The sequence below is a fragment of the Melanotaenia boesemani genome, chromosome 24 (genome assembly GCF_017639745.1).
Source record: "Melanotaenia boesemani isolate fMelBoe1 chromosome 24, fMelBoe1.pri, whole genome shotgun sequence".
NCBI lineage: Eukaryota > Metazoa > Chordata > Actinopteri > Atheriniformes > Melanotaeniidae > Melanotaenia > Melanotaenia boesemani.
In genome coordinates, this window is record NC_055705.1 from 9,122,276 (window position 1) to 9,137,482 (window position 15,207).

The 15,207-nt window shown below is 38.4% G+C and overlaps 1 protein-coding gene and 1 long non-coding RNA gene across 3 annotated transcripts in view; one reads left to right on the plus strand and one right to left on the minus strand.

Annotated features, from left to right (window-relative positions):
• The window catches only part of hecw2b (HECT, C2 and WW domain containing E3 ubiquitin protein ligase 2b), a 47,110-nt gene extending 42,335 nt beyond the window's left edge, over positions 1 to 4,775 (plus strand). For both annotated transcript variants that reach the window (XM_041978321.1, XM_041978322.1), the window contains 3 exons: positions 1,307 to 1,392; positions 1,510 to 1,622; positions 3,549 to 4,775. In XM_041978321.1, the coding sequence (XP_041834255.1) occupies positions 1,307 to 1,392; positions 1,510 to 1,622; positions 3,549 to 3,660 (311 nt within the window). In that variant the 3' untranslated portion in view covers positions 3,661 to 4,775. The remainder of the gene's footprint in view (positions 1 to 1,306; positions 1,393 to 1,509; positions 1,623 to 3,548) is intronic.
• Positions 4,776 to 10,991: 6,216 nt separating this feature from the next.
• LOC121635227 lies at positions 10,992 to 13,903 on the minus strand. The gene is made up of 3 exons (XR_006009369.1): positions 13,890 to 13,903; positions 13,304 to 13,438; positions 10,992 to 11,241 (listed from the first exon to the last, which is right to left on the minus strand). It is a non-coding gene; the product is annotated as an uncharacterized LOC121635227 (long non-coding RNA).
• Between the last annotated feature and the right edge of the window lie 1,304 nt (positions 13,904 to 15,207).

Below are 15,207 nucleotides of genomic sequence, written 5' to 3' on the forward strand. Positions count from 1 at the left end.
TATGTTACACAAGTTTGTTTGATCAAAAGTGTAAGAACATTTAAACCTGATATAGATTGAAGTAAATACGACCCCAACTTAGATTAAAAAAGGAAAGAGCAGATGGTGAGGGGGAGACATTTTTGGTGTTTCACAATGTACTGAAATGTTTTTGGTCAAAGGTCTGGACTGCAGGTACCTGGAGTCTCATTTATAAAGCTGGAGTACGCACAAAGGACATCGTACGCCACCTGTAGGCACGTTCTGGGATTTATAAAAGCAAAACTTGGTGGTAGAACATCGTACCTTCACTGCAACTCTGACCCTGCCACACACACAAAATCTGTCGAAACAGAAAGCTGCAACTCCTCCAGCACAAGGATGAAACCAGTGAAATGATGTGAAATGTCAGACATTTGAGCAAAATCTAATATTACCTTTCACGCCACGTCATTTAGCCTTTTTCAAGTTATATGCAAAAATAAATAGAGACGCAATTGACAAACTCCTGGCAGATTATAGACTAACACACACACACAGTGTCCACTGTCCACTGACAGTGAATATGCCGTCAAACGGTGGCTGCTCACCCCGTTTCCCAAACCACAGAGGAACGAAATTACGATGTGCAGTGCATCCCAGCCAGAATCGAGCTGTCATGGAGCAGCCATCAGGATGCTGAAAGCCAGGTTGCCTCGATGCCGCAGTGGAAAGAGCCGGAGTTACACACCTTCTATGCGTTTACCTTTAATTGTGAATACCTCAACCCCTATCCACTCATGCTTAAACCAAATGCTGCTGCTGTGTCTTCCTCCAGCTGTTGTGAACACACTCCTCCTGTAGAGTGATAAGCTTTTTTTTGTCTTCACTTTGATGACACATCACTTTTTTTTAAATTCTTGACCAGTCCAGCCTTCTGATGACACAACTTCAATCATTGCATCTTGTTTTTATTTATGTTTTACACAACATCTTGGGGTATTATTTAGTTGAATACTGCAGACATAATGCTGTGACTAGATGATCAGTTAAAGCTCCTCTAGTGTTTCTTCAGCAGATAAAAAATATGCATAAGCTTTAGTTAAGATTGACTTGTGCAGTCTAAAACTTCCCCTGATGAATAATGCAAATACCTGGAAATAAAAGCTGAAGTGTCATTCTGTTCTTATTCATCTTTTACTCACTTTTACCTTAGAAACGTGATGGTACACATAGTGTGCTGCGTTTACTTGTGTTTTTGGTGTATTTTAAAATGCTGCATCTTAAGTTTGAGCAGGAAAGTTTCTCATTTAACATCCTGATCCCGTTGCTTGTGTAATATGTTAAGGTTACCACGACAACCACATTGTGATCCGTTGGTTCTGGGCAGCAGTGGAGAGGTTCAACAATGAACAGAGATTGCGCCTCCTGCAGGTAGATCTGCTTATAACAGTGTTTTATTTGAATAAGATGTCATAGTTATATATTTAGCACTTTTTTTCTCATCTAACTTTTGATTTTTCTTTTCTTGCTCTGTCTGTGCTTCTTCAGTTTGTAACCGGGACATCCAGCATCCCGTATGAGGGCTTTGCTTCTCTGCGTGGCAGCAACGGACCTCGAAGATTCTGTGTGGAAAAGTGGGGGAAGGTGACATCACTGCCCAGGTAACTGAATTTTATCTCAATTTTTATTTTAATATGAAGGTTTGATTAAGAGCTCCGACCAGTCAGAGGGTGGACAACATCTGATGGTGTCCTGGAGCCTCTGGTTCTAAGTCAGAAATAGATGTTCAAGCTGTTCAAGGCTGCAGCAGCGTGTGTCGGGAACAAAAAGTGGTGTGTGTGAGTCATGATTTGAGGATGTAGGGGTAGGCAACACTGCCAAAAATATATCACAATATTTTCTAAAATATATCTAACAATATCACAGCCAATACCGATGTCTTTGGTCACACAACAAGTTACAGCATTGGTAATATCCATCCACCGTTCACTCAACTCATCAAAAGGCAAACAGCAAAATAAAGCCTCTGCAATTCCCTGCTGTTCTAGATTGGCTGGTTTTAACTTACATGTATATCAAAAACACATCTATGCATATATGCATCACATAACTCTTACACACACACAAACACACATATACAGCTCTGGGAAAAAATGAGATTACCGCTATTTATTAAATCCTACTTAAATCAGCATCTTTGAGTATTACTACCAAAGAAGCACATCTCATTCTGCTTTATTAGAACTAGTCTGGCAGAGGCTGAAAACAGCTTTAGAACTGAAAGGGATGACCACCAACTCATCACTTAAGATCCATAGACTGACATCAAGGGACCATCAAACATAGGGGCAAACTGAGACTGGGGGGACGTTAATGGCAAGAACAGCTGGAAACAGGCTCCTACAAGCAGAACTGGAGTCATGCAAAACTCACCTTAATTGGTGAGAAGCAAAGACCTCAGGCTGAGGTTTGACAAAGACCACAGGAACTGGACAGCATAGGACTGGAGTAAGGTCAACTTCTCTGAGTCCAGTTTTACAAGATTATGTAAAGATTATTCTAGAAAAACTTTTACTTCCTTATGCTAAGACTCTGCTCATTAACGTTGAGTATTACAGCAGGACAATCCTCCAGGCCACACAGCCAGGGGAATCAGGGCAATTCTCCCCCGAAAATGTAAATTTACAAAGACTGTAGATTTAACCCTGACAAAGGTTTATTTTACCATCACATTAAAATGCAAAACCTGTGTTTTTAATGTGCAAGGAGCATGTGTCGTGTTTAAATATTTTAATTTTAGGAGGCACTACATTGAGAAACATCAGACGTTCCATGCAGACATCCCAGGGGATTCCCGGAGAGGGATGCAAAAGTGCAGCTTAATTGTATTTCCAACTATACTACTACAGTGCTGTCTGATCTACTACTGGAAAGCTATAGCAGCGTCCCTTCGCTGATGACAATAACACCTAAATTAAAACAAGTATGACCTGATGTTTGCTTTTACCTGCTACTTACTGGCCAAAGACAGTTTTTTGCCCCGTTAAATTTCTTGTGAAAATCTGGACAAGATGGTTCAACAGAAACACAAACTTTTGGTAATGACGTCACCTACTCTTGGGCGCTGGGATTTACAGATAGCTGCAATGCACCATGAACTCGCCTGTGCTGCATGGGTTGAGACACAGTTAAATGATGTCATCGCACCCAAACTATGTGATGTCACGATGTTACATTTATTATTGTGAACGGCGCGATATTACACACCACTTCTTGAGGACAGTGTCCATCAGGTGGAGATAAAGACAAAGACGAGAACAACATGGTTGTTGCTCAGTTACAGTCCTTGGACTCATATTTGCAAACGTTCTTGGCCAGTACTGTAGGAAGGAATCTTCTCCACTTTAACACACCTTCGACACTGGACCCCACTTTGCTGATCTGTTCATGGGCATGGAAGTGTGTGAATGGGTGATAGCAGCTTTTACTGGGCTTGTTTCCCATCAGATTGATATGTGGGGAGATGAGCTGCTATTGTGCTGCCTCCATGTAAACATTCCTTCTTTCTTCTGTGTTCTCTTCCCCAGAGCTCATACCTGCTTCAATCGGCTGGATCTGCCTCCGTACCAGTCTTTCTCCATGCTGTATGAGAAGATGCTGACTGCCGTGGAGGAGACCAGCACGTTTGGTCTAGAATGAGATTATTTTCAGTTCTGCTTTTGCATCTTTGAAGGACTTGTGTTACTTGTGAAGAGAGATGATCACTTTAGAAAATAGACTACTGGTAGGGAGTTTTTTTCTTTTTGGGGGGCACAGATACACTAAGAGAGCCTTAAATGTTCAACAACGCTTGTTCTGACTCACGCCGTTGTTATGATTGTTTGCTGTCATGTTGGCCTCACAAATGAAGGGAGACAACAAAAAACACAAGAGTTTAAAAATCAGGAGTTAAACTTCAATTTCTGATTTGTTTTTTGTTTTTTTCTATATTTAAGGTGTGTAAACCATCAAACTGACTGCTTTAAATGTCTCCTGTAGAGATGTAAATGTTGTTTGCTGCACTTGATTATATTTGAAACCTATTTAACAACACACACTTTCACCTGTTTTACACAAAGCACCATTATGTCTTCTCTTCTACACAAAGGACTCGGACTAGAGCTTCCAAGATCCGACCAATCAGAGAGCTTTTTTCCACATGAACACAGAGAAGCAACTTCTTCTGTTTCCTTTTTCTTGTTCGTTTTCTTTTCTTTCTCCTTTTTATTTATTCTTTGTAAGTTTTGATGGATCTTGGAAATCCAGAGGGCTCATCAGGAACACTTGTAGTATTTAATCCCCCGAAGCTCCACATAGTACCTGCCCTCATGTAGCTTTTACACGTCTTCACTTTTATCATTTTTGTGCAATTTTTCTAGCTGACTTTGTCTATCGCTGATTTTGGAGTCCCCTGAGAAGCTTTTGTATCGTCGTTAAAGTATTTTCATCTACAGGATGTGATTTTTCTAATGATGATGATGTTTTGTGGGGAATGCTGTTTTTCTGTCAGATCTGGATCCATTTGGTTTAAAAAAAAAAAAAGACGTTTTGCCACCTTTTGCTCCAGTTAAAAATGTTTTCACAACTTGGATGCAGTTTATTGTAAACGATATTTACTGAAAATGACTGAAGTCTGTTTCTGATGTCTGTTTAAACTGTTTTATGTTGAAAAAGAAAGAAAAGAGGTTCAACAAAATCTGTGACGTAATTGTATGTTCAGTTCAATTAAGCTTTATTTATACACCAACAATTTACAATAAATTAATCCAAAGGCATTTTAAATAGTTCAGTTCAATTAATCATACTTTACAATCCAGTTGTAATGTATTAATTTTTTGATTCTTATTAGTCCAATTCCTAATATCTGCATTCATATAAACCGGTTTATTTAAAAATTGACCTGTACAAGCTGGCAATGGAGAAGAAAAACTCGCTTTTAAGAGGAAGAAAATCCTGCAGAAGAACCAGAAACCTGGTGGAGAGGACAGGAAAGAGGCAGGTCACATCAATAAAAAATTTATTTGATGGCTAGAGGTTTTGGTAGATTGGTAATGGAAAAGTGATTCATGAGTGTCCCTACATGAAAGTACGTAGTATTCATGCAAATAAATACCAAAGATGTACATCTTGTCCCATTTTTTTTAACTACTTTATTATTTATTGTATATCCTTAAAGACTTAAAATGATCATATAAATTTGATAAATTTTGATTAAATAGTGGCATCTTAATCATCAGAATTTAATCAGAATAAATGCTGATTCAATGACAGTTTTAACATTTACCCTTTTCACCAGCAAAAAAAAACTTTTTAACATTAAATCAGTGATGGATTAACATTTATATTTTATTTTATTGCTGTTTGGTTGTGTTTTTTTGTTAGTCAACTGCAACAGCTAATTTCTCTAAAAAATAAAGGTATTTTGTTATTGGAACCACAGGTAAATAATGCCATCTACTGACATACATAAAGAATAACAGGACATACAAGATATACCTGTGAGAAATTATTGGGATTATTGTGTCCTTGTCTTTATTACTTACATATTATAAATTTTCCCTCAAGAGAAATGCCCAAAACACCATAAAGAACAAACTATAAATTCGCAAACAAAAACATTCATTTAAATATAATGTATATATTGAACACAATATCTTTATATGGTTGCCCCAGTTTGGTTTGTATTTGCACATCAGTCATGTCTTTATATGTCTATCCATCCATCCATCCATCCATCCATCCCTCCATCCATCCATCCATCATGGGGTGGAGTTGCGGAGGCATTGATCTAAGCAAAGAGACCCCGACTTCCATTTTCCTGGCCACTTCTTTAAGCTCCCACAGGGGGAATCCAAAGATGCTTCCAGGCCAGCTGAGAGATTCTTCATGTAATAAATATAAATAAAAAAATTCCACCAACAAAAAATATTTTAATTAATAATTACATTCATTTACAACCTTTCTCCTAAAAAATAAACAAGAATAAAAATTCAAAGAGTGAAAAAAGTGCATGAACAGTGAAACTTTATATTTCTACACATATCTGTTACAACACTGGCGGTATTAACAGAAACACTTACCATCTGCAGCAGAGCTACAGTAGTTTTGTCTCAGTGACTTCCATCAACTGGATCAGCTTCTTTTTGAGCTCAGCTTCTGCTTTAGGACCACCTCTCTGCTGCCCACTTCAGCCTGCCCACCCTGAGTCTCCCTCACTCATCACTGATGCTGAATTCTGACCCTGACTCTCAACTTTAATTGTACTTCAAAATGTTTCTCAACTACCTGGTACAGAATTAAAGGAATAGTCCAGCTAATTTCATAGACAGCTACCACTGAATTTTTATTCAAATAGAGCCTTTTTTTCCCACAACACTCACTGAATTCAAAACAGTCCAACAGGCATGAGGACATGTGGAAAACTTGAAGTGGCATGTTACAGGCATCAGTGAGGTTGTAACTTTGACGTCCAACAGCCTGTTAGGCTGATGCTTTGCCCAGTGACAAGGTAAGGCAGGTTTGTTTGTCTAGACCATTTCATGTACAAGACAGCTCAAAATGCTTGACATAAAACATTAAAAACATTACAGGTTTGACAGAAACATGAAAGAGAATTAAAACAAACCCAAAAAGTTAAAAAGTGGAATAAAAACAGAACCAGATCTCTATATGCAAAAATGTCACCCAGTCTGGTGTTTCACATCTGGGCTGTCTCATGTTTTATTGTTACATTTGCTTTTTCTGTTCCCTGTACGAGTGATGGAAACAGAAACCCAGAACTCCTTATCTAAAGCTGAACAGTCGTCACTGTGAATCTTGGTTCTGCTCTGACGGCAGAAAGGTTGAAACGTGAGGAAGAGGGTCAAAGGACTGTTAAAGGTAAATCCACACCACCTAATTTTCTATTGTTCCCCACTAGAGGATGGAAACAGATGCCAAGAAGAGAAACTAAAATCGAAAAACACAGATTAAATGCAAGAAATAAAATTTACAGTGTGAGGAATTAGCAATTTATTATAGATAAATAAATAAATAAATAAATAACAGAATAAATGATGAAACCAGATACGTAAAACAAAACAAAACAAAACCAAAAGTAAGAGAAAAGCTTTCAATAATTAACATGCTCAAAAAAGAGCAGGAAGAACCACATGCGTATTTACTCCTACACCCTCTCCACTATCAACAAACAATCATCTTTTATTTTTTATTTTTCTTTCTAATTATAATAACTATATAAGTATATTTATATGAACCCAGTAAACCAACCAAAATCTATATTTACAGATATGTATGCACATATCGGTGCTCTGCATGGTGTGGTGAGGTGGGGAGGGACAGGCTGATTAAACGTGCTGGGTCTGTGGTGGAGACGGAGCTGGAGTCTGTTGTAGCAGTTGCAGCAAGGACGTCACTGGACCAGCTGCTGGCCATCATTGATGATGTCAGACCTCTATGCATACCGCCACAAAACCACAAAACTTTAGCGATGGGCCAGAGAGCTAACAGATATGTTTCATGGCCTCAGCAGTGAGTTCAGGACACATGTGAGAGAGGCAGGGCCAAAAGCTTCATGATTAACACACTGAAATCAGACTTTTAATGTCCCGTCATTGGGTAATTGCAACAGTTGCTCCTCTAACTCACCAAAGGACTATCAAAACTAAAATATTTTTTTCTTTAATATCCATTAAAGACAGATTTAAAATGAATAATTGCATCTTGGGCTGACTATGTCTGTAACACTATGTCTGAAAACTATGGAAACTAAATTCAAACACGGATCCAAAAATAAGTAGAAAACTGAGACTATTTAGACGTTAACTCCGGACAGATGTCGCCTGTATTCCTGTGGGGCACATTGATTATCGTACTTATAGAAAAATCATATCTATTATCACATATATGAAAAAAGTCAGGGGAAAGGATTAGCAGACCTTCAAGGAAAATTAAAGCTGCTACAAGTTGAGGAAATTAATTCAACTATAAAAGAGGATATTACAAGACTACTAAGTGAAAATGACAACATATTTACACAAGAGACCCAGAAAGACATAATCTTACTGAATCAAAAGAACTATGAAACTGGAAGAAATTCAGCAAAGCTTTAAGCATGCAAGTAATTTAAACAGCAAGTGGATACACAATTTATAGAATAAACAACTGCAAAACAAAGGTTGCTAATAGAGTTTTGAAACACTTTATAAGGCATTATATTCCCAACTACAAGCCACTGATGAAACTCGAATTGGCTCTTAAAATTGACCTGTTCTCACACCTCACCACACAAAACCTTAATGAACCGACAACGTTGAACAAATTAAATTAAGCTCCTATCAAATTCAAGTCGCTGGGTGCAGATGCCTTCCCCATGGACTAGTATAAATGTTTTAAACCAGAATTATCCCCTTTACTACTTAATGTATTTAACTGTCTTACAGAAAGGAGAAATAACACCCTCCTGGAGAGAAGTTATCATTTCAGGTAATTATCCACCCATCAGTGTTCTCAATGTAGATCACAAACTATTTACAGAAATTTTAGCTCGAAGACTAGAATATTTTTTTAAATCACCTCTTATCCATTTAGATCAAACTAAATATTTTCAACAGAGACATTATTAGAGCAGTGAACAAAGGAGTCTGAGTCTTTATTTATTTAAACTCTAAGTCAAAGGTAATAAGCCAAAAGGAAGTTGTTAAAGGTATTAATATGACGGGGCATGAATGGAGGGTAGTGGTGTTTACAAATGATATTTTAGTACTCCCAGCAGAGCCTAATTTATATGATCAATAACATTATTGGAGGTTTTTAGGAAACTATCTGGTTATAAGCTCAACATCGTAAAAAATCAGGTCATGACTCTAAATTGTAGTTTACTGTTAAATTTACAACCTTAAATTCATTTATTTATTTAATTCTTAATTCATTAAAACAAAAACAGACTAGACGAAAGACCTTTTCAAACTATCACAGGTTAGCTATGGACCATTATTGTCATAAATATAATCAGATATGCATCGATGGAACTTAAACCCCTGTTTAAGTTGCACTGGACACTTCTTTCCCTTTCATCTCTCTGTTCTTTATTTTCTATAAAGTTATGACAGTTTTAGCTTCATATACGCTTGGGATGGAGGACTGAATCAAAGACAAGAACAAAGTTACAAACTGGATCACAATCAAATGGCTTAAATTGACTTTGTCTGTAAAGTGCCATGAGATGCTTTTATTATGAATTTGCACAATACAGAAAAACTAAGTTTAAAATTATTTTTGTATTCAAATTACTTTTGCACTTTCTTTTTATGTTAAGAAAATATCCATGTAAATGTCCATATGAGCTGACTTTGCTGATTCCAATGCATTATTTATTCATTTGATAAAATAAATACTACATTGATGAGTTTATTAAGAAGACGTTTGCAGTCATTTCCTAACATCCTGGCAATACACGTCTCCATGAAAGAAACACATACGTAATTTTTTGCTTTTGAAGATTTGAAGATAGATAGATAGATAGATAGATAGATAGATAGATAGATAGATAGATAGATAGATAGATAGATAGATAGATAGATAGATAGTCAGAATTCTGACTTTAATTCTGAGAAAAAAGTCATTGCTCATTACTCAGTGTTCATTCATTTCTTTATAAGAGCACCTACTGTCCCAATGAATCAGTCTGCTAATTCTTCTGAATGAAAAGTTGCAGAGGAGTAGGAGATGTAGACAGAAGCAGCACAAGCATGTGCACAAGCTGGGTGTTCTGCTACCAAAAGCCCTAAGTTATTCATTATCCATTATGTTATAGTACATCAAAATGTTTAGGATTCAGTCTGCTTTCTCAAGGGGACCTCATAAACAGGGGAAAGACCTGTGGCGGCGGGGTCTATGTTTACGCCCGCGATACGTCGTGCCGGTGTTGTGCAGGTGTACAGGTTGTGCCGAAAAAAGCACCCCTGCCGTGAAAAGCACCCCCTGTCAATGAGCCTTACTAAAGCCTGAATTAACCTGCTGACAAAAAGGAAAATAAATATATAGAAATTACACACACACACACACACACAAATGCTCAAATGGCCTGAATATGGTCACACAGAAATTACACAGACAGATTTTCTGAGGGGTGCATAGTCTGGCAGCCGGGTCTGCCAGGATATGCACCCCCTTCTATATCTGACTTCAAATCACATGCAGCCCCCACATTCACAACAGTTATTGCTGATCATGGTATGAGCATACTCTGAAAAGATCAAAGTGCTGAGACTAACAGGAACATATTTACTCGGGGGGGGTGCATATTCTGGCAGGGCAGTCTTCCTAATCCTTACATTATCCTGTATAAATAATGATGTTTATTCTTTACGTGCACCTTAGTTTACACCTGTAAAATGACAAAAGTTAGTTTTAATATTGTCTAGTACAGGTCTGTTTCAGTTTAGTGCGTTATTGCACATGAAAGAGACGTAGGACTTTATTAGTTATTTTTTTCTTCTGTGCAGACGGGAGATTGCCTTGCGCCTCGCGTCTTCCGATGCGTTATTCGTTTCGGCCGCTAGATGGCAGCGTTGTGTTGTGTTCTTGTACCATGGGAAGTTAGACTAACAGGCAGATAATGACCACCTGAAAACATGTTTACTCGTATTTAGCCACATGATCAGAGTTTAGCATGTAAATTTGTATTGTATTGTATTTGTATTACAGAACCACACACACATAAAAAGACAGAGAACAAGTGGATGAAAACAGTATTTGTACCCATTGTGATGCTGCGCTGTACCAAACCTGAGTGCGAAGTAAATCTAGGACTGGATGAACCTGCATGAATCACCTTTCCTTGTGTTCTGACCGACACTCCAGGGACACACCCACAACATCCTCGGACTCTCAGATCACCTCACTGTTATGCTAATGCCAGCATACAGACAAAGAGTGAAAGTCACCAAACCAGTTTAGAAGCAGGTAAGAGTGTGGCCAGAGGGGGCCTCCTCTGCTCTTCAAGACTGCTTTGACACAACCGACTGGGAAATGTTTAAGCAGGCAGCCACTTACAACAACCATACAGACATTGAGGAGTACGCAGACACTGTGATCTCCTACATCCCCAAGTACATGGATGATGTGAACTACACAAAGAGCATCATCACACGGTCAAACCGGAAGCCACGGCTGACAGGGGATGTCCAGAGGCTGCTGAGGGCCAGAGACAACGCCTTCAGAGCCAGGGATGAGTCTGGCCTGTCCCAGGGCATCAGGAAAGAAAAACGGGAGTACACACACAAGATAACCTCCCACTTCAAAGAAAGTACCTTTATATTAAATTAAATGCTCCTAAAACAACATAAATTAAAAATACTTTATACCATAACAAAAATACAGCTGTGCAAAATGCAGAAGAAACGATGCTTTTAACTCAAAACAAACTCTCAACATAAACAATATTCCCTTCTACTGCATCTGATAACGTCTCGATATATTTGAAAATCTCGATATATTGCCCAGCCCTACCCTGAAGGACCCACTGTTTACAGTGGTGCCAACTTAGCAACTTGCCGTTATAACTAGTGTCACAGGGGTGACAAGATTGCTTGTGTGAGTGTGTGTGTGTCTGCAGCTCTGCCATTAGAGATAATTAGTTACAGGTGTGTGTGATGAGCAGAGAGAAAAGAGTGTGGCAGGGCTTCAGACGCGAGCAGTGTGTGGGAAGCAGTGGGTTCGACGGTCCAGGGGGAATCGTGTGCCAGGTCGAGACGCATTGGAGACGTCCAGCTGGGTCGGGGCGTGGATAGTGAGGACTGACCGAGTGATGTGACGGCCGTGGGCACAGACGCCGGAGAATTGCCTGTGCGACAGGACGCGCCGTGGGAATTGTGGAGGGAGGAATGTGCGGCAACCTCCCTCCTCTGAGCTAAGTGTTTCTTTTGGTTGTGTGGGCTCCGCTTTGCATGGACTAGATGTGTTCCTTCTTTGTTGGGCTTGAAGTGAATTGTTGCATGACAGCGGTAGCCCTACTTTGACCAGACAGCAAAACCTGCAGAGTAGTTCCTGTCGCCGGCCTTCTGAGTCACGGCCTGTCCCCTACACAGGTGTTCTGGCTTTCGGCGTCCCCAGAGCAGAGGAGCAGCGGAGAGACAGAGAGACGCGCAGGTGGAGCCGTGGAGGGGGAGAGTCCGACAACCCCCCTCCTCTCAGGTAAGTGCTCCTTTCGGTTTTCCTATGGTGGCCTCTCGTGCCATATGATACAAGACCAGTTAAAATATTACTCACTGGACTCACGGATTCCTCCCCCCCCCCCCTTGGTACAGGATCGGAGGGACCCGGTCACCTATAGGAGCTGCCAGTGGAGGGCCACCCCATTACTTGAACTTCACTGCGGCCTGGCTTCTACATTTTTTTATTTCTCTTTTACCTTGTTTTTATAAAGAACTATAATAAACATTTACTGGTGGGATATCTGTTGCATGTTCTTTTCTATAGAGTACTCCCTCTCGGACCTACAGCTGGTATATCAGGGCTTTCCGCCTTCTGTGACACTAGCATGTTTTTAGACCTCTTTAGAGGCACTTTGTTTTTAAAAAGCGACTAGTGACAAATTTAGGGACTTTTTCTGGTGTTATTAGAGACTTTGAGACTGACGGGAAAACATATTTTTTTACTCTTCTCAATGAGTTGCAGATGCTATTGCAGGCATCCACATCCTGAAATGCTCACAGGAGGCTCGTCCTCGACCTGCAGTAAGACCAGAAGATGTTGTTTTCTGCTCCATAACCAGCCAGAAAATGAACTGCTCGAAGCTGCTACTGGCTGATCACACCCTGGCTTACACGCAGATATTAATGTAGACCATAGACAGAAACTCTCAAAAAGCTCATCTTTTCAAATGTTTTTAAATTAGTTTAAAAAAGTAGATAATCTTAACTAGTTTGTTTGTTCTATTGTTTATTTGATCTTGTCTCAATTTTTCTCAAGAAGAAAAGGACACTTATGTGAACAAGTACAAAAGTGGTTGAAGTTTTTTTTAGTTTTGTATTTTTTTCACTGAGCTACAGCTGTTGCATATTCAGCTATATCTTGTTTTCTTTAAAAGTATCATCTGTTGAATATTTTTCTTTCCTACTTTGCTTGATTTTAATCACTGAATTCTTCATCCTTTTCATGGCTTTTTATAAATGTGTGTTTTAACTTGAGCTGGTAATAATCATCTTGCAAATGAGTATCAATATACTACAAATATTTCATTAATGTAGTAAAACTTTGTAACTGACTTATGTTAATATTCTGCGGTCTTTGTGTTACTTACCGTTCTGTGTTGATGAGCTGGAGAAAACACAATTAAAGAACAAGCAGCGACGCCTTCCTCCAACACATCCTGCAGTTGCTTGCTAGACCGGATAGGATTTAGGACAACATAGCACTCCTTCAGCACAAACTTCTCCTGTGAATTACAACAATGAACATTACACAAAGAATCAATAAGCAACAACTAACCATAGATATATACCGTCAAATTAAGCTTTATTTTTCTTTTCAGTATGTTAACTGTTCTGTGTTGACACACATAAATTATGTTAGATTCTTACTTAATGAAACTTGTGTAATAATATTAATAATTTCATTGGGGGCCTGAAAATACAGCCGTAAAAATCAGTAACAATGGCGTCGCAACATAAATGAATTATGGCCCACGTGGTTTTCCATATCGTCTGCACAACATTTGTGAAAAGTAAGACAAAAATTTATCTGTAATGCCGGCATAGCTACTGAAGTCTGTCTGGGAGGAAACGCGGATAAATTGCGGTGTCAACGACATAAAACATGGAAAACTGAATGAGCTGATGAGAAGATTCGAGACTCGTCCACGTGTTTTTAGTATCCTCAAAACTGACCTGTAGACCGGTGGATGCATTTAAGTACGTGGATAACTCCAAATCTTTACTGGAACATCCATCAAGTTTAACCCGAAGTGTTAAAAACGAAAAGAATATTGAAACGCCTTTAAAAATTAAAGTGACACATAAGATACTTTATATATAACTGTATGAATTTAATATATCAGCAATGCCTAAACAGAGGATGCGTTTAACATATTGATTCCAAATAGGAACTCTGAAATCCCGCTGTCCCTGTGTTCCATGAATGCAGCAGTATCAGAGCAGTTCTGGATCCGGTTTCGTTTGCTTTCCTGTTGATCGTGGAGCAGTATCGCCGCTTGCCATTTGGGTGCCTTAATTGTTATGTGGTGCCTTAAAAAAAAAAAAAAAAAAAAAATAGGCCTATATCTTATATCTAACACAGCGGTTGTTTTTTCAGTCTTGACAGTCAGAGCAGACTGCCTACTTGTACCACTACGATTATTAGGTAAATTGTGTAAATTACAAAGAAGTTCAGATTCTAAGAACTTTGTGTTATTTTGTTCAGTAGATCTCGAACAGTGATTACCAACCTGTATACTTCATAGTACCAACATAAATTATTTATAAAATAAGATCCTTTATTGATCCCGCAGTGGAAAATTTCACTGTAGCAGCAGCTCAAACACAAAGTAAAAGAGACATTAAACAATAGACAGACAGACAGACAGACAGACAATAAATTAATGAATGCAACTAAAGTCACAAAAAACTGTATGTAGCCTACAATAAATAGTAAATAATTGTACATACATTTAATATTAATGTAGTGGAGATTAAAGTAAAAGAAAGAAAGAGAGTTTAACTACAGCTATATAACAAATTAATAAATATATTAAATTGAAACAAAACTGGTATCAGTTCTTAACATAAAAGCTAAATCAATTTAAAACAATACACAACAACAGATAAAAATACTTTGGAGTGATGACTAAAAGGATAATAATGTAACTTTAGGGAAGGTACAGAGGTCCAATAACTTTATATAAATTATAAAGTGATATAAAGCCCAAAGATTTGTTCATTGCAGATTGATAACATGGATTAGGAAAGAACAGGGTACTTTAGTTATTTTGTTTGGAAGGTTTTAAATACTGAAATCAGCCAAAATGTAGGACTGGATAATTGTTATTCATTTCTAAAAGCCATGGCTCAAGAAGCGAGTAAGTGCTCCTAAAGTTTTTCAGTCATCATTATATTTAAAAGTTGTACATATGTCTTTATGAACTCAGACCCGTTGTGTTTAAACATCTGTAAGGTGATTGTTACAAAGAGAACATGCAAATGTGAGATT